This window comes from Liolophura sinensis, chromosome 6 (assembly GCF_032854445.1).
Source record: "Liolophura sinensis isolate JHLJ2023 chromosome 6, CUHK_Ljap_v2, whole genome shotgun sequence".
Taxonomy (NCBI): Eukaryota; Metazoa; Mollusca; class Polyplacophora; order Chitonida; family Chitonidae; genus Liolophura; species Liolophura sinensis.
In genome coordinates this window covers 68915659-68942360 of record NC_088300.1, presented here as the reverse complement: position 1 = coordinate 68942360, position 26702 = coordinate 68915659, and the positions used below count along the sequence as shown (strand labels likewise).

Below are 26702 nucleotides of genomic sequence, written 5' to 3'. Positions count from 1 at the left end.
GTGAGTAAGGAAAAAGTTGTTCATGTTGATAAAGTCGCCTCATCAGTACATTGTGTGGCCACCCCTTGCTTCAATGCATGCAAAAATTGGACGCATAGAGAAAGTAATTCGTCTGATGAGGTCACGTGGGATACGATGCCATTCTTCGTCAAGGGCCTGTACCAGTTCTTGTCGGCTAGCTGGAAGATGTGCTCGTTGTCTTATGCGGCGATGCAGTGCGTCCTAGAGCTGCTCTATGGGAGATATGTCTGGGGAACGTACAGGCCATAGTAAGACGTTGACGTCGCTGTCGTCAAGGAAGTTCTGCTCGAGCTGTATGGAATCTGGCGTTGTCATGCTGGGAGGACAGATTTTTATGCCGGCACCGTTTGTGTACCACAGTTGTACTGATGTCTGGTTTATGTGAATTTCTGCGGAAGTCACGTTTATTGGTGTTCGGATCTTTATTATGATTATACAGTGTGGACTGTGTAATTTGTTTAACACGCTGGCCTCACCTGACCGACAAGGTCGTCAAGGACTCTAAACTGAAGTTTTCAGTTTTGCAAAGGACGTTCGTTCTGCCACAAGGTGACATTACTCTACGTCTCTGAACGGCTCGTTTGTGAGCTTCTGCGGGAGCTGTGATTGATCTAAAGTGGATTATACCTCCATGCCTGTATTTACCCTGTGTCGTGCTCTGCGGGTGTGACGTCATTCAAAGGCTTGACTGTTCCAGTTCTGTGTAACCTGTGTTCGCGTTCGCTAACCTGGCGAAGTACCTGTCTGGGACAATTTGTGACTTGTGTGTTTATCCCATGGTCTTTACGTTGGATTTCCTGGAATACATTCCTTGGGATGCAAAGGTGAACTGGAAACTTGTAAAGACCGGTAATACTGATGTGTATGTTTTTTTTATGTTGTTGTTGTTGAACTGTCTGTAAACTGTACGTCTCATTTTATATATAAAGCATTGTTTACACTGTAATATTGAGTCACTGAGTCTGTTTTCTGTTGCTGTTTTCAATACCGTAACAGAAATTGGGGGCTTGTCCGGGAACCGATTGTTTCCCTTTTGTTTTGCACAGGATATTTGAAGTTAAACATATGTGAGAAGCGATTGCTTAATTTTAACAGTGAATGATTCAGTGGCTAAATATTTACAATGGGAGATTTTGATCCTAAACAGTTTGTTAATGCGCCCGATCAGGATGTTTTTGAGAGTTTAAAGAAGGAAGACTTGGTTAAGTTAGGGACATTTTTAGGTTTGTCCATAAAGTCTTCATGGAGGAAAAGAGATATGCAGCATACTTTGTTGAAACATTTAGTGGAGATAGGGAAGTTTGACAGTTCTGCATTATCTGATTATGAGTTCGAGGGTCAGTCTGATGCCGAGCTTAAGTTTAAGCAGTTTGAGTTAGAAAAGTTGAGATTGGAGAAAGAGGAAAGAGAGAAGGAGAAAGAGAGGGAACATGAGATAGAGTTAGAAAAGTTGAAAATGCAGAGAGAGGAGAGAGAGAGGCAAGAAAGAGAGAGGGAAAGAGAATTGGAGTTCCAAATGAAAAAGTTAGAGGTTGAGAGAGGTGAGAAACCGGGTCCTTCCGGTAGACAGGATTCAGGATTTGATGTGACCAAATACATTCGGTTAGTTCCATCCTTTCAGGAAAAAGAGGTGGATAAGTATTTTCTGCATTTTGAGAAAATTGCAAATAGCTTGAAATGGCCTAAAGAGTTCTGGACTATGTTATTACAGAGTGTGCTAATTGGAAAGGCCAGGGAAATTTACACTCAGTTAAGTGTAGAGAATGCTTCCAATTATGACTATGTGAAAGAGGTAATTTTGAAGGGTTATGAATTGGTGCCTGAAGCTTACCGCCAGAAATTTCGCAACTGTGAAAAAGGTAGAGATCAGGCATACGTTGAGTTTGGTCGAGCTAAGGAGCAGTTGTTTGATTGCTGGTGTATAGCCAAGAAAATAGGCAAGGATTTTGAAAGTTTGCGTCAGCTTGTGCTGGTAGAAGAGTTCAAGCGTTGTATTCATAATGATGTAAAGGTGTTCGTTGATGAGCAGAAGGCGAGTACACTTGAAGAGGCAGCCAGTTTAGCTGATAATTATTCTTTGACACATAAGGTTACATACACGGGTAAGCCATTTAATTCATTTACACGTAGAAATACCCAGTCACATGCAACAGGTAGAGGTAGCTCTACACAGAAGAGTTCTACACCAGGCTCCAATGGTTCTACAGCTCATGGTTCACGTAGTTCAGATTGGAATGGTAGTCCTCGAAATAGGGTCACTTGTAATTTTTGCAAGCGGGTAGGTCACGTGATGAGTGAATGTTACACGTTGAAAAGGAGACGGGAAGCTCAGAATGAGTCTAAGCCCACAGGTCTTTGTGTTGCAATGCACAAAACATTGCCGGAAGTTACGTCAGCAGTTAAAAGCAGATCTGAGTTAGCTGATATGGGATTGGATAAGATTCCCAAATGCTCTATGGATAGCTTCGCTCCGTTTATCAATTCTGGTTCAGTGTCGCTTAGAAGCGACATGTCTGGGGCTACCCCTATAAAGATATTAAGGGATACTGGGGCATCTCAGTCTCTGTTGTTGATGAATACTCTGCCCTTTTCTGAAGAGTCATACTCTGGGGTTCGTGCCCTTATTAGAGGTGTAGAGTCTAGTGACTTTGTCAGTGTTCCCCTTCATGATATTTATTTGTCATCAGATTTGATATCTGGACCTGTCAGGGTAGGCATTAAGCCTTCATTACCTTTTGAGGGTATTCATTTGTTGTTGGGAAATGACTTGGCACATGATAAATTTACTGTTGATCCCTTAATGGTTGATAAGCCTTCTCTGAATTCAGTCACAGAGCCAGTTGAAAGCGAGATAGCGGGTTTATATCCGTCCTGTGTTGTTACAAGAGCTATGTCTAGAAAAGTCAGTACAGACCAGGGTAGTACTGTTGATTTGAGTGAGACTTTTCTCAACAACATTTTCGATGAAGATTCTTCCAAATTAGACAGCCAGCAGGAAGTAGATACTAATTTTGTTAGTGGTGATCAGCCATTTTGTAGGACTGAGTTGATTGCTGAACAACACAGTGATCCAAGTATTTCTTGCTTGTTTAATGATGCAGCTAAAGATGGTGAATCTTTACCTGACCCATGCTACTATTATGTCAAGTCTGGCATATTGAGGCGGCAGTGGAGGCCTCCCGATGTTTCGTTGGAGGATGAATGGGCAATTAAGCATCAGGTAGTTGTGCCCAAGCCTTATCGTAAAGACATACTGACCATAGCGCATGAAACGCCGTTAGCAGGTCATTTAGGTGTTAATAAGATCTATCATAAGATTCTCAGTCATTTTTATTGGCCAGGAATAAGGAAAGATGTTACTGAATTTTGCAGGTCTTGTCATCCATGTCAGTTAGTGGGGAAACCTAACCAGACAATCCCCAAGGCAGCCTTGAGGCCTATTCCTGCAATTGGTGAGCCATTCAGTAGAATCTTAATAGATTGTGTTGGTCCGCTACCTAAGACAAAGTCTGGAAATCAGTATATGTTAACCATAATGTGTACTTCAACTCGTTTCCCTGAGGCAATTCCACTAAGGAATATTACTGCCAAGACTGTAATTAAGGCTTTAGTTAAGTTCTTCACCATGTTTGGTCTGCCTAAGTCAGTACAGTCAGACCAGGGTTCAAATTTCATGTCTGGTGTGTTCCAACAAGTTATGCATGAGCTAGGTATTAGCCAGTATAAATCCTCAGCTTATCACCCACAAAGTCAAGGAGCACTAGAGAGATTCCATCAGACACTGAAAAGTATGATAAGAACTTACTGCTTTGAGACAGGGAAAGATTGGGACGAGGGTGTACCTTTGTTAATGTTTGCTGTAAGAGAGTCTGTACAAGAGTCACTTAGATTTAGTCCATTTGAGCTCGTGTTTGGCCATACTGTGCGTGGTCCACTACAGTTGTTCAAGGAAAAGTTTGTGTCTGGTGATAGTGACAATGTTAACCTATTACAGTATGTGTCAAGTTTTCGTACTAAGCTCAACAGAGTATGTGAGTTAGCCAGAGAGAATCTTACAGCTTCTCAGAAGAGTATGAAAACTAAGTATGACAAAGAAACAGTAAGACGCAGATTTGAAGTTGGTCAGAAGGTATTGGCCTTACTTCCAGTTAGTGGTAAGCCACTTGAGGCTCGTTATTTTGGACCTTATGTAGTAGACAAGAGGCTAAGTGATCTTAATTATATTATTTTCACTCCTGATCGGCGCAAATCTAGACAACTTTGTCACATTAACATGTTAAAGCCATATGTAGACAGAGATAGCACTGATCTCAATGTTGTACATACTAGTGGAGTTGCTATCTCTTGTTTTCCAGTGCCAAGTTGTAAGAGAGAGTTAAAGCGTTTCTTGGGCATGGCAGGTTATTATCGAAAGTTCTGTAGGAACTTTTCATTTGTTAGTGAGCCATTAACTCAGCTGTTAAAGAAAGGTGCTAAATTCTTGTGGTCCATTGAGTGTCAGAGATCTTTTGATAGATTAAAGGCCATGCTAAGCAGCGGCCCCATACTTGTAGCACCTGATTTTAATTTACCATTTAAGCTAGCTGTTGATGCTAGTGATATATCTGCTGGGGCAGTTTTGTTACAAGAAAATGAAACAGATCATGTTGATCACCCTGTATGTTTTTTTTCTCGCAAATTTGACAAGTGCCAGAGAAATTATTCGACAATAGAAAAGGAGTGTCTGTCCTTGATTCTAGCATTACAGCATTTTGAGGTATATATGACTTCATCAAGTTACCCCATTGTTGTGTATACAGATCACAATCCCTTAACCTTTTTGCACAAACTAAAAGGTAAAAACCGAAGATTGTTACGGTGGAGTTTGCTTTTGCAAGAATTTAATCTAGAGATTAGACACATAAAAGGGAAAGATAATGTGATTGCTGATTGTTTGTCACGAGTCTAGTTGGTTTTCTGCAGCTTTGTTTTTAAAGACTGTGGTAAACGTTATTATTATTCATAACTATGAATATGTTAAAGAAAGTTTTATGCAAAACTTTCTTTTCCTGAAGGGTGGGGGTGTTATGTATGACTATTTAATGTTTTCATGTACTGTTAGTCTGCGGACCTTGGTATTATATGTTATAAGCATAACAGGCCCTGTTATATATGTACAGCGCGAACCTGGCCGAAAGCACCGTGTTCAATGCTCTGTTTATTTAACTGGCTGTTCATTGGCTGTTAAACTCTGTGTTTAAAAATAGTTGAATCCACCTGGCACGTATATAAGCCGTGTTTTCTGTGCAGAGTGGAGGTATTTTTGCTGCATCCACTGGGAGCCAGGAGAGTGTGCGACGCTCTCGTATCGAGTCCATTATGTTTATATGAGCTGGTGATGCCAGTTTCATTTGGGAGGACAGATTTTTATGCCGGCACCGTTTGTGTACCACAGTAGTACTGATGTCTGGTTTATGTGAATTTCTGCGGAAGTCACGTTTATTGGTGTTCGGATCTTTATTATGATTATACAGTGTTGACTGTGTAATTTGTTTAACACGCTGACCTCACCTGACCGACAAGGTCGTCAAGGACTCTAAACTGAAGTTTTCAGTTTTGCAAAGGACGTTCGTTCTGCCACAAGGTGACATTACTCGACGTCTCTGAACGGCTCGTTTGTGAGCTTCTGCGGGAGCTGTGACTGATCTGAAGTGGATTATACCTCCATGCCTGTATTTACCCTGTGTTGTGCTCTGCGGGTGTGACGTCATTCAAAGGCTTGACTGTTCCAGTTCTGTGTAACCTGTGTTCGCGTTCGCTAACCTGGCGAAGTACCTGTCTGGGACAATTTGTGACTTGTGTGTTTATCCCATGGTCTTTACGTTGGATTTCCTGGAATACATTCCTTGGGATACAAAGGTGAACTGGAAACTTGTAAAGACCGGTAATACTGATGTGTATGTTTTTTTATGTTGCTGTTGTTGAACTGTCTGTAAACTGTACGTCTCATTTTATATATAAAGCATTGTTTACACTGTAATATTGAGTCACTGAGTCTGTTTTCTGTTGCTGTTTTCAATACCGTAACACAAGGCATACAAGTACCGGTCTTCCTTGGGCTTCCTAACGCTGCATCAGATTTGTAACGGTTACACGAGAACAGCCAAAAGTTCTTGCAATGTCAGCATGGGTGGCTCCCATAGCTACCATACCCAGGGCCCTCTCGCGTTGTTCTGGAGTCACTACGGGCACTACAGTGTTTAAACGCTGTGCAAGTCTGGCATACTGGCTTCAACGTTTTATACACTTTTTGACCTTGCGATTTCGGCTCGTTCACTGGTCACGTGGTTTTAGAACTTTTCTCTTTCTGTTGCAACGGATTGGTATGGGCTTGCATGTAGCTTTCCCCATATGGGAAAATGCTTGGATTTTTAGTGGGTTAAACAGACCTAATTCTCTGAAAACGTTTCTGAGATTTCTCAATTTCAATTTATGAGTTTTAAAGTTTCTTTCTGCCGTCAGTTTATAACACTCCTCAAAACTGTTGTCTTTACATGAGTGGTTCTCCTTATGTGACGTGAGTTGTAAGTTCTTACTTTATATGTACCTGAGGGTGGCTAGGTTATTATGAGGGTTATAGCTGACAATCCGGGTTAGGCTGAGCACATCGATAGTATTTCCCAGAAAGCTTGAAAAGCATAACTTTTTATCATTTTTTCTGTTACACAAGCGATATATCCCTATGGTGGCTGACAGAGCTGCTGTCCACCAAGCAGCCTTGTACTAAGAACTACTTTAAGCAGTTTTGGTGGTGAACTGGATCGGGAGCTCGAAATTTTAGACTGTTGTTCGGCATTGATATAAATCTAACCGATGTCCTTCTAAACGTTGAATATTCTTGAATGTAATGAAATCACCAATCAAATAAATATACAAGTTAATCAATACATACATAAACAGGAATCGAGCATAAAACAGAATGCATCATTTAAATTAAAATATCAAACAGGATTTTTGATTGTATTTTAATATTATTTGAATAATATTTAAACTAAACCTGTAGGGTAGAATCGCTTTGATGTATCGCTTGTAACACTATCTGTGCCAAATACTCTGAATTCAGGGGATAGAATGTCCCATCTGTCTTTGCAAAATGTTTCGCCTCTCGCCCTATTTTCATTTTGGTAGTCAACATGTGATGAAAATGTCAAACCCGATTCTCGGAAAACAGCCTGCACTGTAATCGTGCCAGATTTTCCTTAAAGAAAAGGGCGAAATAATAACTGAAACTATGTAGTACATTGTTCAATAATCATTTCAGTTTTAATGGGTAAGATCTTCACCAAAAAACAAGATAATATCCTGTCAGTAGCCTTCATAACGATTCGCTGTATTACGACAATGGGCTGGGGCATGTGTCCTTCAGATAAAATGGAGAAAACTTCAGTCGCAACCATTCAAGATAATCTACTTAGGCTCTTATATATAAATTTGTCTAAATTTTGCACCTTTATGTTTAGTTTTATGTTAGTAGTTGTCGGAAGATTTGCTAGTTACTTGACTAACATAATGATAGTCTTTTCAAGCAGTTTAGGATATGCATGACTGGTATCAATAAGAGATACTTTAATTTTTATCTACCAGCCACAGCACAGCTATAAATAGAGATTATCGTGACACTCTGCTGATCTGCATCGTCGTATCTGCTCGAGTTCCCTGCGGTTGCGTCGCCGTATCGACCGAGCCCGACCAGTCACAGCACAGCTATAATAGTTTTTAGGCTGGGACAGTGTACTATTGAATTAACGCAAGTAGATTTTCTCATTGGCTTCATAAGATATTTCAGTTTAAGTTTAATATCTTAATCTTAATAAATTTGTCATTTTTACTAAATGACATTATAATACAAATCTGCCCATTTTGTGGTCTATGTTACTAGCCGCCTATAGGGCCATTTCTGTTCCTTACATAAATACCAATTACTGCACAGCTATAATAGCTTTTATGTTGGGACAGTGTACTTTTAAATTCACGCATGATTTTCTCATTGGCTTTGATCTGGCTTAAAAGTTGTCTCCCGTTATCAAATGTATATACACTGTATGACCCTATGTGCTAATGCACGAGCTCGTTACAGGTTAGCTCGCGCTACCATGGTTATATTTACATATATACGATTGTCTCGTGGGGGCGTGATACTCTTTCGGGGTCATATTCTGTTTGGACGTGAAACGAGAAGGACGTACGTGCATGCTGCACGATAAGGTTAATTTCCGAAATCCCACCTTCCTCTCCCTTGGAGGGCTTTACCTACTCTGTTGTTTTCTTGTATCCTATCTTGGCCTTTTTTCACCCCCACCTTAGCGGGTTAGAATTGTTTTAACATATATTCATTACAAACAATGAATTCATAAGATATTTTAGTTTAGGTTTAACATCTTAATCTGAATTAATTTGTCATTTTTACTAAATGATCTTATCTCACAAGTCTGCCCATTTTGTTGTCTATCTGTTACTACTCTGTTCTGCCCAATTCTGTTCCTTGCATAAATGTATTTAAAAACTGTGTTCCTTGAAATGCGTTCACTTTCCCATCAGGTACATATCTGACACATATCTGTATAAGGTCTATAGTTCAAAGATTGCTATAATAAAGCTATTTTATGTTGACAAACACACTGAATGTTATGGCCAAACAGAGCACGGCGCTGAGCGTGCTTGAAATTGATGAGGATTCGCAGTCTTTCTCTATGACTTTCGGCGGAGGAGATTTTATTTTCTTGGCGTTACTGAAACCCATTCCTCCACAGCGGGGAAATTGCTCGGGAATCTTCGGAATGTCTTCGTCTTCCCCAACTTTAAACAACATAGCCATTCCTTGGAGCATGTGAGAGTCCACGTGACAGTGGAAAAACCAGTAGCCTAAAACAGAAAATACGATTATATATATTGCCACTTCGGTCTCCCTCCCCTAACCACCCCCTCCCCGCCCCCCCCCCCCCCCCCCAAAAAATGGTCGTCATCGTATAAGTGAAAAATTCTTAATTATGGAAATGAAAATTTATACCAATTGTGAACCAATACAAGCCCTTAAGATAAGGCAACGCACATGGAGAGACGCTTTGGCTTATCTTAATGGCACATAGAATGTGAGAGATAGACAAGTCTGTGCTATGCCTTGTCTAAGCTGAATTTTAGGTAAGATACATTTCTTCAGGCGTGACCAAGGCTGCAAGATTTAACCCAGGAAATTCTTCACTCTCAGCCAATCAGCGTCGATTATGTATTCCTCAATAAACAGTTAATATATATAATATATATATATATATATATATATATATATATATATATATATATATATATACCTGTAAAATTCTTGTGGGCTAATAAAGTGAGAGTTATCAGCTGATGTACTATAACTAAGAGTCTCAGTAATCGTTTAGTGGAGATAAAAACATAAGAGGGAAAAAACACAAATTAAATTTCGTCATGGTTCAGTATATGGAAGCATTTCCTGTATTTAATTGTTCCATACAATCAGTGTTACCTGGATTGTTAGCGATCAGCCTGATAATGACGTAACCGCCATCAGGGACATGGACCGTGTCTTTCCACGGCGGGTTGATCAGGTTTCTCTTTAGTTTCCCTTCTTTCTCCAGGTTTTCTACGTCACTAACCGAGACTGACTCTCCAAGCTGAAACAAAACACATTAACAAAATAAAAGATTACAATATAACAAATAAAAAAATCAGAATAGAATCCACGCTGTTACAGTTGGGAAATGATCACACCTAACCCGGTGTCAGTTAACCCCAGTTTCAAAAGAAAAGTAATTTATTTATTTACTTTATTGGTGTTTTATGCCGTACTCAAGAATAAAGAAAAGTAACAGATAACTGTTAAATGTAAACGCTTTAATAGTAGCAGCTTAAATTCATATAACAATGTCCCGAGCAGAATCCAATGTAGTGATGCTAACAATGATGCTAACGTCACTGGTCTAAAATTACTCAAAAATATTTGTTACACCACTTTCGGTACGTTGCATGGGCATCAAACCCAGTGGCTCGTGTAAATTTTTTCTGACTGTATGTGACAACCCACCTTCTCCAGTCCTAGAACCCTGAAGGAATGGCCGTGTAAATGCATGGGATGACCTGATTCGGTAAACGCTTTCCCCTCGTTCACCAGCACTAAATCCACGACCTTTATGTGAAAGAAAGTAACATAAAGACGCTTGAAAAAGAAAGAAAGAAAAAAAAAACATTGCAGGAGAATAATAAAAAAACTTTTACACATCTGTGAACTATCATTTTTTATGACTATTTATTAACAAACTATAATAAGGTAAATATAAAATGCAAATTTAAATACAAAAGAGAATGACTTCAGGCCATCTAGACGTTATTAAAGCTGCTATACTGGAACATACTATCATTTTGATGTATTCCTGTAAAGTTATATAAAGTTAGAAATAAATAGAATTTACATACAAATCACAGCGACTTGGAGGTACACACAATACATTCTCAAACTTAGGAATTGGTTTATTCTTTAGCTATTGCCTTATAGTTAGCAGATATGACCTCCGACAAATACTTGGTACGACATCACTTGAATAAATGAAATATCTGTGAACATCACTGGAACAATTGTGTATAGCTTCCTGGCTATATTTCGCTTGTGAGTGTACTAAAAATGTATTCATGAGAAATGAATAACCTCTTCATTTTCTCAGTTTGCAGTTCACTACAAAACATGTTTCTATTTACCACACTGATTAGAAAAGATAGGTGTTGCTTAAAGTGCCATACAATTTAGTAATAAATAGATTTTACTAAAGTGCCATACAATTTATTTTGAATAGGCAAATGAATGGCTAAGGAAAGCAATGAAATACATTTGTTTCCCTGAATCTATATCCTTGTAACCTCAAATCTTGCTCAAAAAGTGTAAATTCATTTTCACTTTATAAAAACATGAAAGAGGACGGCAAATGCACTAGAGTACTGCATGCCAAATTTCACGTGAATAGCGTTAAGTTAAGCCCATAGGGTGAAACTATTCGCCATGCACGTGCTATCAAGGATCAGCACAATGTTTAATCGGTACTCTATGCACACTCTGCAAAGCACATGGGAAGCATTGTATAGCTATTGTATACCGCCACACTCATTCCAACAGCAAGTACACAGCACTCAACACAAATAATCTAGTGAACACAAAAATGAGCTAACCTGGTTCAGTTTTAGGTGTACCAAATGTGTACATATACACAAGTTGGCGGAGCAGGCGGTCATGTCGAGCGAGCTTCGATTACAGAACCACTCAGGATGGATATCTTCAGGTTGGGAAAGCGGTGGTATGGGCGGGAGGTCAAAGGTTATCTTGAAGTCAAGTCAAGGCAAGCTGTGAAGTCTGTGAGCAGACTTGAAATAAATGTCAGTTACACACAGAGATGAGGTCTCTCTTCAATGCCGTTTAGCAATAACCGAACTTTTTCTACAAAGATAGTTTTCATGACAACAGGAATCTTTTTTTTGAACAAAACTGTCTCTGGCAGTAAGAGGATCAAAACTCTTTCCCTTCAACCATATATTCACTGAATTGCTAAATCCAAAGTCAAGGTCACATTCCGTCTCCATTGCGATTCTGTTCCAGACGTCTTAAAGTAAGCTTGCGAAGGAGAAAGAGCAATGGCGGTTTTAATGATGTTTGGAGGTCTTGATTAAACAGAGGCGCAATTACAGGGGATATGGACAACATGGCGCATTGTAATTAATACAGTATTGCAGAGGTGTTCCAGACCACAAGGCCTTCAGTAATGCAGATGGATCGTCGAATACAGTTTTTAGTGTCACTGTTGCCAACTTTTACTTGATTTGTCATTTGGCCTTTTTTCAGGCTCTTGTCGGTTTGTGAAATATGCTTGACTATGGTAATAAACACCAAGGAATTAAAATAATAAACATATATGTCATATAGGATACGTTGTCCAAGACTGGAGTGAAATGTGCTTTCAGTGGCGGCAATTCCTTCACAGGATAATAATCTGGGTGATTGTATTTCTTATTGTCGTTGTTGTTGAAATCCGAAGCTTCAAAAATAGAAATATATATTAAGCACTGTTTGTATTAAGTGTGAAGGCATTCCTGAAAATTTAATAGAATAACTAAGAAGTTCAACCGATATTTGCAGATTTAAACCCAACTTCTTCAATTGACCACAACTTTATCATTATTGAAAATGGAAAGGAGAAAAAGAAAAACAGCAAAATAAAAAATGAAAAAATAAACATAGATTAACTCCACCAAAAATATGTAGTAGTAACAACAGAATATCAATATATAGATTATTGAAGTAAAATATCTACACTACATACCAATATAGTACACTAGGTCAACTTTTTCTGTAGTGTAATTCTCCACTCTTTTGTATCGTTCACTACGAAGGTCGTCCACAACAATATCCAGATCAAAGCTTGAGTATAGTGGGTTATCATTGTTTATTAAAATGGGATTGACGAACTGAGGAAGAAAGCATAATTTATTGTTAAGATTTAAACGCAAGATCCTGCGTTCATAGCGCTCAGCCTTGTCACAGTCATGTACTGGCACTGGGCCTTCTGTTACTGGACTAAAAGCCTATTTTCATTAAAGCAATTCTGACGTATGTCAACATATTAAATACGATTTTGGAGCATATTTTAGGCCTCATAAATGAATATTTTTATCTCCTTATAAAGCTGTCTTGAGATAGTTCGTAAACACTTTAAAGCTTTAAGTTTAACTTTATATAGTTTTTAAGGCGGGGGTGGAGCTTTACGAGTTCTCCATTATTGGTATTATTATGGTAGTTACAATAAGCTTTACATGAGTCAGTCATAACACCTTTTAACTTTCGAACGGAAGTTCTTTAATTATTTGGTGCGCTTACCACCCCTCCTCGTGTAAGGGTTTTGTTGATCTCCGGCAAAGTGCTGTTGGCACCGTTATAGTGCAGTATGGCAAACGCAGTCTCCCGCACTACTCTGCAGTCTGACAGTCCACGGAATCGAATCACGTAGTTGTCCACAGGCATATTAGCATGAAGAACAAAGTCGTACCTCTCTCCTGGGATTAGAAAACGAACGTCAGAGACAGAATATTTATTACACTCTTGTTTTTTCCTTTGAACTAAGCAAGCCACGGATGTGTACATATTGCACGCTCCAGGCTCGAGGATTGGTAAGCGACTGAGATATTTAGTACCTCTTATCCTCATTATCGCAAATATATATATATATATATATATATATATATATATATATATATATATATATATATATATATATATATATATATATATATATATATATATATATATATATATATATATATTCACCTGCAGCAAAGTAATGATAGCAAGTTATCTATTATAACACAATACAAGCACTGACTGTATTTCAGACCGTTACGGTGTCTTTTAAAATAGATTTATTTTTCTACTATTGTAGCATCATCTCTGTAACTATAATCAGTGTAAAGTCTTCACACAATGTAGGCCTACATGTCCCTGAACGATCAAGAGACTCATCACAAATTAATTTGAAATCTTTTCTGTCTTATTTTGCGTATTACACTGTTCTATATAATACATATACTTCACTTATAAGATGCTTTATGAGTGAAGGAAATCCAGTTGAGACTGGGAACCTAGATTGAACACTCGCCCATGACTGCCTCATGCTTATAAGAACAATTTAGTGTCCTATTAATTTACTTATTTGATTGGAGTTTTACGCCGTACTGGAGAATATTGCACGTATAAGACAGCGGTCAGGATTATGGTTGGAGGAAAGCGGGTAGACCATGGGGAAAACACACGACCACCCGCAAGTTGCTGGAGGACCTTTCCGTGTACGACCAGAGAGGAAGCCAAGATGAGCTGGATTTGACCTCACGGCGATTGTTGGTTGCAATTGCTTTCCTCATGAATTGTTTCGCGCGAGCACTCTAACCTCCAGGCTATAGACGCCCATTTCCTGTTCTATGATAGCATCTTGGTATCCCTAACGTCAACAAGAACAGATTAGCATTAGTTATGGATTGAAAGTTTGTGTTTATACGCTTGAGCTTGAGGAAGAATTCTGACCAAACCCCCAGATATGAGCTCGAGCTGTACGTTTAAGGCAAGTTGCTAGCCCCGTGATATGGTTGTCTCATAAATTTCTAAATAAAAAGTACAATTCGCTGACCCCAAAACTTACCGGGATTAATGATCATTGTATTGGCAACTCGGGGAACGATCGGCATGCCGTCTGTGGCTATCACCGTTATCAGGTGAGAGTCTACAGATAACTTCATGGGGCAGGTAGTCGACGCTCCGATCACCCGGAAACGGTATGTCATATTTTGGTTCACATTGAACAATTCCATAGGCGTGTAAGCCGCGGGTATGGATGTATTAGCTTTATCAACCACTTCAAACTTTCTCGCATGACCGTTTACTAAGCTAGAAATTGGCCAGGTCAAATCAAATTTGTCATGCATTTGGTTTATATAACGGCCGATGGAGATAACGGGTAGCCAGTCATTGACGATGACAACGTGATCGGAGTCGTCCACGTCGTACAGTATACCCGAGGGGTCCAAGTCTTTTGGGGTTCTTACGATGAAGGCCCCCAGCAGACCGTCACCAATCTGCATTCCAGAATGAGAGTGATACCAGTGGGTTCCCGCCGGACTCGCTTTAAATTCGTACCTGAAGAGTGCAAAAGTATAAAATGGTATGATAACAAATTTATGATGCTTATATTGCAATATTTTGGACACTTGTACATCTGGAGATGAAATTTTAAGAGTCTCATAACACCATATGGGTTTGATCATTGGACTTAATCAGTAAAAGTCAAAATAAAATGTGCTCTACGTTAAAACAGTAAAAAAACAAACGACAAGAAATTGTGGATCATCACACAAGAAAAAAAAAACCCACAGAAACACAGACTCGTTCAAACTCAATGTCTCTTAAAACGCTGAGAAGTATACGTAATTCCTGTTTGTCATGAAACCAGAAAAGTGCGGTACCTTATCATCAGGCAATACTTTGGGGTGAGTAAACTGTCATCAGGCAAAACTTTGGGGTCAGTAAATCGCGATCGAGCAATACTTTGGAGTTAGTTAAATGCGATCAGGCAATACTTTGGGGTCAGTAAACTGCGATTAACGTTTTACAGTGACATAGTACAACGATATGACACCATCACCAACAATGAAGCATTAGATGACGAATTCTTGTTAAAAATGAAGTTAAACCCCAATCGATTTAATAAGGAAATCAACGCACATCGGCTGAACTTCTCAGCTGCATGGCAGTGATTTTATTCCAATCAGAAATAATAAAGTCTGAACAAACGTAAATGTGGACTATACACCGTCAAAGCCTCTTGGCCAAGCAACCATGGCTCTTGTCTTTCAGTGGCTATGACACACTAGGTTGCAAATAAATTTGTGATTATTTGTTCAGTCTATCTGTGGGCAAATCTGTAGGCGTGAGTTCATCAGCAACATCCCAAAAGTCGGTACTTTACGATGAACATCGTATAAGCGACAAATTTCATGAGTATGTCTCCAAACAACAATCAAATAAATAAACTGGAAGCGACTATGAGACCTCAGTGCCAGCTAAATGTTCCATTTATCCTACTGCCGAGTAAGGCAGCCCTCGAGCGCATTTGTGCCTTTGTATCTCTCAATGGTGACAAATTGTTTGAGAAATTCCTTTATCAGGAAGCAGATCCGAATCACCACGTCAATGACATGGATCACCAAGCTGTACATAAACCTTTTAGCCGTGTCCGTGCATATTTTTTCCTTAAAGTTTCCGAGACAAAGACAGACAAATAAACTCTAGAAAAAACCCTCGCTGACGAAGGAATAGATGAAAGCGTCTTACGTAAAAGTTTCTTTCTCATCGATCCCGCACTGGGTCACGTGAGCCGCTCCGTCCATATAAGGCGTCTTGTACTGATGTATGCCGTGCCAGTGAATGCTGATCGTGCCACCGTCCTCGAGCATGTTGGTGACGTGCACAACCACGGTGTCACCCTCACATACCTAATGCGTCAGGAGTAAATAAATCACCCGCTTGAGTTTTCTTGTCTTGATTATGGCATTACGTTAGGAGTAAATAAATCACCCGTTTCAGTTTTCTTGTCTTGATTATGGCATTACGTTAGGAGTAAATAAATCACCCGCTTGAGTTTTCTTGTCTTGATTATGGCATTACGTTAGGAGTAAATAAATCACACGTTTCAGTTTTCTTGTCTTGATTATGGCATTACGTCAGGAGTAAATAAATCACCCGTTTCAGTTTTCTTGTCTTGATTATGGCATTACGTCAGGAGTAAATAAATCACCCGCTTGAGTTTTCTTGTCTTGATTATGGCATTACGTTAGGAGTAAATAAATCACACGTTTAAATTTTCATGTCTTGATTATGACATTACGTCAGCAGTAAATAAATCACCCGTTTGAATTTTCATGTCTTGATTATGGCATTATGTCAGCAGTAAATAAATCACCAGTTTGAAATTTCATTCCTTGATTATGGCATTACGTCAGCAGTAAATAAATCACCAGTTTGAATTTTCATGTCTTGATTATGGCATTACGTCAGCAGTAAATAAATCACCCGTTTGAAATTTCATTCCTTGATTATGGCATTAAGTCAGCAGTAAATAAATCACCCGTTTGAATTTTCATGTCTTGATTATGGCATTTAACAACAAAAGTAAAGAATATCCACGTTAACAACTTCAGCAAAACCACCTACAGATGCTGGCAAATAAACTCTTATAAACAACTGTTTTTATTTAAAATGCAAAAACGAAAGTCAGTGAATATATTTGTATGTAATGTGGAGTTTGGAAAATTTCCTAAAACCAGATAATCACCATCTTAAAAGATATAGTCTGAGAACGCCAACACCTCACCTCAATACTGGGCCCAGGCATCATCCTGTTTACCGCCAGGTGTGCGCGCACGTGACCGTCTGCTGCCACACAATGAGGCCGGTAACAGTCCTCCTCCACAAACGGACACCTATGGCAGGCCTGTGGGCCACAAAACGGTCAAACAAAACAATCTGTAACTTTCTTTGCGGCCCATGTCCTATCGACGGTCGAATCAGTTACACCTCTTTTGACATGATGTTAAACATCAATCAGTCATTCATTTATACCCGAGGTAGGTGTAAGATTTAAAGGTTATGTACATTCTGCATTGCAAAGTATTTTTCTTAACTTTTTACTTATGGATAATTTTACCATCGATAATGTTTCGGAAGAGCCGTCTTTTCTGATTGTAAGGTTAAAACAGGATTACTATGTAAGAAAAAGGTTTTTAGATAAAAAGTATCCATCAGGCTCTTCACTGAGAAACTTCGTATTGCAATAAACCATTTTCCAAGTTCTGTTCAAAAATTCAAAGCCATATGGATATTACTCTTGCTGTCAGGCCGAGTAAAGAAGGCATGGGGTAAATCTGAAAAACGACACAATGCAAGTAAAGGGACTCCCTTAAAAAGGTGTACCTAATGTCCTATCATGTCATAAGATAGATCGTTAGTAGCGTGTGTGAGCACCCATTGCATCAATCAAAGCCAAAATACGTCTCCTCATGGAAGTCGTCAGCCGCCGGATGACGTCATCAGGAATTCTGTCCCACTCCTCAAATAAAGCCTGTTCGAGCTGTTGCCTGTTTTGTGGGGGAGGGACGCTTGTCTCAGACGTCGATCAAGATGATCCCACAGATGCTCTAAGGGATTCATGTCTGGCGATCGTGCTGGCCAAGGCAGTACGTTGACATCAACGGTGTCCAGATAATTTAGTACACCTCTGGCGGTATGAGGTCGTGCATTGTCCTGCTGCAAAAGGATACCCCTTTGCTGTTGATGCACGAATGGCACCACAACAGGTTCCAATATTTCATCTCGGTATCTTTGGCCAGTCAGATTTCCCTGGATGATGACCAATCTCGTTCTCACCTGTCCACAAATTCCGCCCCATACAAGCACCCCACCAGCATCAAAAGGGCGGACATTCTGAATGCAGTTTTGTGCCAATCGCTCTCCCCTGCGTCGATACACACGAGTTCGACCATCATTTCTGAAGAGGTCATATCGGCTTTCATCAGTGAACAGCACCCTTTCCCAGTCTCGTCGCTGCCATCGACGTACAACTCTTGCCCAACGCAGCCTTTTTTGACGGTGTAGAGGAGTCGATGCCATTCCACGGAATGGGCGATAGGCTCTGATACCACTCACGCGGAGTCGTCGTAAGACCGTGCGTCTGCTGATGGGGCGTCCCAGTGCCGTTTCCGCCGTTTCCGCTGTTGACGTCGCCGTCACAAACCGGTTACGCAGGTGGATTGTGCGGATGTACCGGTCTTCGCCAGGCGTTGTAACACTTGGCCTGCCCGATCTTGGACGATCTTGTGTCCTGCCTGTTAGGCGGTAACGACCCAACAGTCTGCTGATGGTGGCTTGACTGCAATTGAATGTTCTGGCAATGGGGTGTTGGCTGGTCCCCATGTCGGCCATACCAGTGGCTCTATCACGTTCTGCTTGTGTGAGTCTCGGCATCTCTTAGATGTTTTTTTATGGTATTGCACCCTTACCATGTGCTACATCGGTATTTATACGGCGGTCATTATCGAGAATTTCCAACAGGGCCCGAAACTCTGTTTTTCCGATTTTTCATGATGTCTTACACCATTTTCAATGAATCTCGTTAAAAAGTGACGTGTACACAGGGTGCTTATGTGCAAACGTATCCGCACAACGTTCAAACTTATTCAGCTTATTTTTCCATAGAAAAAACTGCATTTAAAAGTTATACGTTTCTTTTGCCCGGTAGTATAGTTAAAAAAGTTAACGCTTTTAATGAAATTGAAATACGAACAAATTTGAAGAGTGTTGACAATTAAAACTGGTCAGACATACATAAAAGTCTTATATGTGCTGTCACTCCTGCTGATTATTACTATATTAAAATAACTTGAACGCAGGGGAGCTCTTTAAAAATACATGGCTTTATAATTTTTTTGAACAAATTTATAGTCATTTTGGCAAATGTTCGCCAGAATTTTATTTCTGAAAGTTTCGTTATACTACATTTAGAAATGGAAATATATTCCAAAAGTAGTATGACCATTATTTATTTATTTCTGTATTTATATGATTGATGTTTTGCGCTGTACTCAAGAATATTTCACTTATACGACGGCGGTCAGCATTATGGTGGAAGGAAACCGGGCAGAGCCCGGGGGAAACCCACGACCATCCGCAGGCTGCAGGCAGACCTCCCCACGATGACCACTTACCTTGATATATACATTTATACCTACCTTTGATAGAGTTCTGTACCACTCCACTGTGAAGTTGTAGACACAGGTTTTAGGGGTTTCCCCTACGACGCAGCGCCGATTACATTCATGGTCAGAGGCCACTGTTATAACAGACCAACCTTCAGTTTTAGAAAGGACAATGTCGTATATCGATACGAGACCACCTATATTTAACGGCCATCATTCATTGTTTGGATAGTTTTTGAATTTTGCATTTAGCCATTTATCGGAAACTACTTTATTTGTCCTTGCTACCTATAGCTTGAAGTTTAAGATGAAGATGAAATCTAACAGATCGTCAGCCATAAATCTTTTAAGGCAGGAAATATATAATTCGCTTTCTTTTAAACTGATCAAATTTGTACTTGGTATAGTAAATTTAAGTCAACCAGCAATGACTGGTGACTTTAAGCTTACCAAGTGATTTCAAGCCTATCAGCAATGCCTGACTTAGCTGTTATGATCAGTTTTATGCGCATATAGCTTTTAGTCCTGAATTACAGGCTCTGAACAGATACTTTTTAAGTATAGAGTTTAACTGCCAATACTAACCTGAAGCCGTCACTCCTGTTATTAACGCTGTCAGTCCTGCCAGGCACCAGAGAAAATGCATCTTTTTAACACACTGGAAAATCATAAAATGAAAAACCCCATGTAGCTAGTAGGCAAAGTGCTTTTGGGGTGATGTACAGTGATATAGTAATGGCGTACTAATATACACGGGTGTGTGAACAGATAAGAACTGTCCCGTACAAAACAGACACTTCAGATTCTTATTAAGTGTACATATCTTTTCAAAACTGGCACGAATGCATTACCATTTACACAAAGTGATACAGCTTTCTGAACAACACCCGACAAGCTATGTATATAGATATATTTTCGTTGAGTCAACTCCAGGGCAAAACTTGGCCAAAGAAAACCAGTCCGCAAAACGTGAAGTAGACATGCGGTAACTTCTGGTGTGTGTTATAGCTGGGCATTGAACCATATCACGTATATCTGAAGTGTGATTTTGGTTGATTCAGTTATTTATGTCTTAACGATCACATAAAAATCACACTATCAAGACGTAATTTGCGGTGGATGATGCTTTGTCCTTGTTTATGGGTGGAAGAAAACGAAGCCTGAGAGAAACCATGGCACTTTACTTGGCTGAAAAAGTTTTACAGAAACGCCCACAATTCTAGGCTCTAAAAGCACCGGGATCATGAGCTCGAAAGGGATGAATAAAATGCAACAGTGCATTTGTACCAGTTGTTTAAATAAAAACTAGGATAAAAGAATTAGTTGAAAATAGACAGACAAATTATAATAAAAAAGGCCAATGTTTGCATGGCTAACTTCTATAGTTGTGTGCATATCCTCTCTGTATCCAGGTCCAAAATCTATTCACAAGACGCAAGCGTGCTTCTGTTGAACCACTTCGACGACTAGAACACAGAATCCATGTGTATTTGATCACGAACATTCCAAAGCGTCTATCGTGTGCGCACGTGTATATATTGTGTATGTGGTTGTGTATTTAGCTAGGCACCGGGGTGAGTACTGCGATAGGAAGTGTCATTCTTAAAAAGTAGGGATCAGATAGGCTGACATGTTCAGTGACTGGTTAGAACTCCAAGGACAGCTTGCAGTCATCTATAGAGAAAAAAAATTGTCTTACATATTTTTTATATTTATTTATTATATACATGTTTCAATCACTATTCTCTTAGTTGACTAAGTATCCCCGAGGCCTGGTTCCTGGATTGTTTTCATCTGTTTAATAAATGGGATGGCATTTTGGGTAATTCTAGACCAGTCACCTCTAACACGTGACTTGTTTCTATTTAAGCTGTTTAATAGTTAGAACAAAGCCCTAAGTGAGGTAAATTGACAAGAAGCTGGATTTCACCGGATACGTGTAACCATCAGATTTCAACACGGTCGTCGATGCTCTGGAATTAACTCACTGTGACGTAGTTTTTTATATTATCTTAGAAAAAGCGAGAAGCGATTTTCTTTCACTGACCCTATTTAAATATATAATCTTTTTCGTGAATGTTCACAATGCCTTTATGTCACAATAATCTTTGTAAAGATATTGATAATTACCACTTAAAGGCTATATTTGCTTGAGCGCTAGAACAGTTGACAGTTTACGCGTATTAAACCCAAGAATATTTCGTTTTACGACGGTGGCCGGGTGAAGTGAACATATATCTACAAATCATAAAGCAGCAAATCCACCGCATTATTATAAGTATATAGACTGCACAAAATAATTTGTACTTGTAGCACTATTTTAGAAACTTTGACCCTAGTGTCCTGGGCCGTTACACCTTTTCTATACAGGTTCTACAACAATACTGTATGCCTAAAACGGAAGTCTCTAAAGCTAATAAAAAAAAGGTTAGTGCGCCCGCAAATCGGCATATTGACTTAGCATATATATTGTTAAGCGTATGTGTTTAGAAAGAAATATTTGAAGCTCTATGCATTTGGGATGATACTGATCCACAACACTGACTGTTTATTAACGACAAACTCGAGCTTGCCATCCATTATTCTGGATCTATCGCCCTGTGCAAGACCATCTGATTGTCTGGTGATTGACCTAGGTGCTCCTCAGTAGACCAAATGATATCAAGTACAATCCGTCGAAAAGCACAGTTCATATTTTGCGTTTCATCTAATGTTTAAGGATGCTTTATTTATGAGATTTGGGGCAGGTTCACTGGCGCTTGTACCATGAATACAATCACTGTCCTTAAGTTTTATACAATATGTGTCACGTTTTCTGGTGCTTGTATAAATATAACAATATAACCCTTCTTTCAACAGGTCAACAATAAAATGGGAACGCTTTTTCTACTATTCACTAGAGTCTTTTCCCGTACTGGTCAGACAGAGTGTGAAACAGAAAACACTGGTTGAGGCAAACGTTGTACGCGATACAATTTAGATGATTGCCATATTATACCTTGATCTCAGCCACAAAAGACATCTTCGCTGTTTGTGTGCAGTTCGTGATTTGTTTTTGGCCAAAGGCAGCTCAATTATTTGCGGACGACCGACGCTCAATTATCAGGATCATTCATAAGACCATTGGATTGTTTTCAAGAGGAAGAAATTAATCAATACTCCTGCTTGTAGAAGAAAACCTGGCCTGGGTATTTGTTGCATTAAAAAATAGGATCTCTTGTAGCACAGAGCAAGCGCTCGTGTAATTCAGAAAATACACTGGGGAACATCAATCTATAGCTGTTGATTAAATATATTGCAAGGATTTGAACCTGAAAAACATTCATTGATGTGCACTAAAAAAATAAGTGAATGTCACAAAAAAACACTTACATATACGTGCACCCTATGCGACATAGACAGGTATATTTTAGAAAATAAGCCTAACCTAAACCTAAACTGCATGGAAGAGCGACATTTATCACTTCGTATGACAGAACGTAACCCACATTTCAACGATGCACGTGTTTACGTCGTACTTACATGCTTCAGAGTGATATTAACCCTAAAAGTCTTTTAAAGATCACGAATAGCTCCCAGTCCTGTTTTCGATAGGGTGTATAGATTGACGTATTCTACAGCACTGTGTCTCAATTTCACGTGACCTTGCACAGTTTTTACTCGCATAGACCCGGGTGTTAACACAAAAATCTGTAAACGGTCGCAATACAATACCTTTAACATCAAGCATGTTAATATATTCTAAACAGTGCTTGTGATAAAAAGCTGTTCTTGCTACAATGGAGTCTCCACGGGAGCGAACGACTGTTAATGTAATGAACTGACTACTCACATGTTTGAATACCAGACCGGAATGCTGACGTCTAAATTAAGACGAAGTATCTCCCACAACAGAGCGATCACATCTACCCCTAGGAAAGCTTTCTCTACAGCCTGTCAGTTACAGGTATAACATCTAGGGTGACATGCGCACAGAATCGTCACATTAGTTATTTGTCCGTAACAGCGACTTAACGTGATGCGAGTAGTTTTTAATATTAAATAGATAACAGGTTATATTAAATGTCAACACAAAACCTATATGATGTACAACTGTGCCGATCTCACAATTTAGCGGGGCAAATTGGCTCTGTGGTTATTGTCTCAAAAGCAGCTTATGCATATGTGGTAGTATGTACTATCATTAAACAGCACAAGTTAATGAAATTATAGACAATGCTTGAATGTCTTGTCACACTCTTTGAAACTTTGTTTTACATCATGTATATATATATATTCCATGAAAGAAAGCAAAACCGGCCCGGCCTCCTAGGACCCGCAGTTCTGACCTGCTTCAACTTCGCTTTTATGTGATGAAATATCCACTATCAATATCCACTTGCGTACTATAAAGTCTGCGGGTATGTTTTCTGTTGTGCGTGATCGAGATGCGATGAAGAGTGGTGGAGCAAGAAGGAAGGGGTGAGGAGTTATATGTGTAGGGGCCGTGACACGGTTAAGAACGATCATTTGAGCACGGATACCGCTGAGCGCGATGGTGAGGGTATTCCTAAGTTGAGTACTCAACCATTACATACCTCACATCAGCAGTGCTATTGAAATGTTAATTTCGACATTTAGGGCCAAATGTGTTTTTCTTATCCTGCTAGTGATTATGGACTACATTTCGGGTACCTGATACACCTGACATGCCTTATAAAATTCAGACAGTATTAAAGAGAGTTAAGAAGATTCGACAGTAAACATAAAACTGTGAGTGAGTTGAGAAATCACGAAAGTAAACATAAGATAGTGAATGAGTCGATAAGATTCAACAGTAAACACAAGACAGTAAGTAAGTTGAGAAGATTCGACTCTGAACATAAGGCTGTCGGTGTGAAATTACTACATCAAACATTAGACAGTGAGTTAGTTTAAAAGATTCAACAGTAAACATCAGACTGTAAGTAAGTTGAGAAGATTCGACTCTGAACATAAGACTGTCAGTGAGCTGAGACAATTCAACAGTAGGCTAAACATCAGAGGGTGAATTGGTTGAGAAATTACTACATCAAACATTAGACAGTCAGTTAGTTTGAAAGATTCAACAGTAAACATCAGACAGTAAGTAAGTTGAGAAGATTCGACTCTGAACATAAGACTGTCAGTGAGCTGAGACAATTCAACAGCAGGCTAAACATCAGAGGGTGAATTGGTTGAGAAATTACTACATCAAACATTAGACAGTGAGTTAGTTTAAAAGATTCAACAGTAAACATCAGACAGTAAGTAAGTTGAGAAGATTCGACTCTGAACATAAGACTGTCAGTGAGATGAGACAATTCAACAGTAGGCTAAACATCAGAGGGTGAATTGGTTGAGAAATTACTACATCAAACATTAGACAGTGAGTTAGTTTAACAGATTCAACAGTAAACATCAGACAGTAAGTAAGTTGAGAAGATTCGACTCTGAACATAAGACTGTCAGTGAGATGAGACAATTCAACAGTAGGCTAAACATCAGAGGGTGAATTGGTTGAGAAATTACTACATCAAACATTAGACAGTCAGTTAGTTTGAAAGATTCAACAGTAAACATCAGACAGTAAGTAAGTTGAGAAGATTCGACAGTGAACATAAGACTGTGAGTCATGTCCCACTGTTGCCGTGCAATACTCATGTGTCTGTTGTAGAATCTCATTATCAAATGATCAGACATTTGCCTAATGTCTAATATCGGTGAGAAGTCATACTACTCGTGGAGCAGTCGTACAGGTCGTGCCTCTATTCTACTACACTCTTACTTCACTCTGGTCTGGTCGTAGAAAGGTCGAGGTTAATCGGGAAGAAGTCATGGCAGTATATTACTGTAGTCCTGCTATAGTCCTGATTTACTCGTACCTTGGTCCTCTTTCATTCCCGAACAGCCAAGACTAACCCCCCGATTATACAGGACTGCAGTAAGTCCACAACTAAGTCTGCCTCTAGTCCTGAGATAAATCGGCCTCGTGGGAGAGCTACTCTACTTGTAGTACATGTACTCTTTTGAACAGCCGGCCCATGTGCAAACATTGCCATGTTGTGTTGATGCGAACTTAATCACCCAGTAATCTCTCACCAATGCGGTCGCTGTGAGTTCAAGTCCAGCTCATGCTGGCTCCCTCTCCTGCCGCACGTGAGAAGGTCTTCCAGCAACCTGCGGATGGTCGTGGGTTTCCCTCGGGCTGTGCCCGGTTTCCTCCAACCATAATGCTGGCCGCCGCCGCATAAGTGAAATATTCTTGAGTACGGCGTAAAACACCAATCAAATAAATAAATCAATCAATCAAATAATTATTTAACGCTGTTAGGGGTCTATGGACATTCTCTCCATCATGTTTGCATTCAGTGGAACAGGAAAGAGGATCTCTAAAAACCTTTATCAAGAGTGAGTGAGTGATTGGGGTTTAACGTCATGAACTATTCCTTTATCAAGAAAGACCATTTAAGACAGTATGTAAAATATCTGTACTACCGAATTTATTGCTGTCCTTAAATCAGGAATTTAATATCAAATGCTATTAGTGCACAGACACACATTCAGTGATGTGTGTAAAGCTTGCAAGAAGTTTATTCAGACCTGAACACAAATGTTTAAAATAAGTTAGGAGAAGTTATTGGCAACATACGCCATCAGTATTGTCCATAAAGATCACAATTTAAACATTTGACTGCACTCAGTGCAGCGAAAATTGTGTAAAGCTATTTTCAGACATACGGGCTTCTTTACCAGAGGAGGTTACCACACCAGCACGGCGAAATGACAATAGAGCCTCCCACTAATGCGGTCGCTGTGAGTTCAAGACTAGATCATGCTGACTTCCTCTCCGGCCGTACGTGGGAAGGTCTGCCAATAACCTGCGGATGGTCATGGGGATCTGTCCGGTTTCCTCTCACCATAATGCTGGCCGCCGTAGTAAAAGTGAAATATTCTTGAGTAAAACCGTTGAGGTAAAACGCCAATCAAATAAAAAGAAATAAATATTTTCAGTTACAGGTTATTATGTTCTGTCTATTTGTGCTTATTTCATATTTCTGTTTTCATTGCCATTAAAGATTTTTCTCACCATTGTAAGGCAGTATATGGAATTTTATACGGCCACCATTAAGCTGAAGAATTATGGAGAACGTTTTCATACGCCTGTCAGTCTATACGCTCGTATCCATATCTCAAAAAGTTTTCGTCTTTTGTTGATAAAAAGATTTAGATGTGATGATATTTCACATTTTATATATTTGAAGTTGTCATGGTAAAAAATTGCCATTTTTTCTATATATACTATATAATTAGGTATGGTTTCGTGGCCCGGCTACAGTTCTAGGTGT

General features: G+C 39.4%; 1 protein-coding gene across 1 annotated transcript; it reads right to left on the bottom strand.

The window, feature by feature from the left end:
• Positions 1 to 7311: 7311 nt before the first annotated feature.
• Positions 7312 to 20037, bottom strand: LOC135467880 (uncharacterized). The gene is made up of 12 exons (XM_064745789.1): positions 19942 to 20037; positions 19390 to 19490; positions 16977 to 17096; positions 15938 to 16098; positions 14250 to 14743; positions 12938 to 13113; positions 12384 to 12528; positions 11992 to 12098; positions 11239 to 11388; positions 10106 to 10207; positions 9548 to 9695; positions 7312 to 8922 (listed from the first exon to the last, which is right to left on the bottom strand). The coding sequence occupies exons 1-12, from the start codon at positions 20024 to 20026 to the stop codon at positions 8657 to 8659; spliced, it is 2055 nt and encodes a 684-aa protein (XP_064601859.1). The 5' UTR covers positions 20027 to 20037; the 3' UTR covers positions 7312 to 8656.
• Positions 20038 to 26702: the final 6665 nt, after the last annotated feature.

Excerpts from the sequence above, each read along its gene's own strand:
- LOC135467880 (XM_064745789.1), bottom strand. The coding sequence starts at position 20,026 with ATGATTTTCCAGTGTGTTAAAAAGATGCATTTTCTCTGGTGCCTGGCA. Across the intron at positions 11,389-11,991 it reads TCACTCCAGTCTTGGACAAC|ATAACCTTTGACCTCCCGCC; the intron begins GTATCCTATATG and ends CTTGACTTCAAG. Across the intron at positions 10,208-11,238 it reads TACACCTAAAACTGAACCAG|GTCGTGGATTTAGTGCTGGT; the intron begins GTTAGCTCATTT and ends TTTCACATAAAG.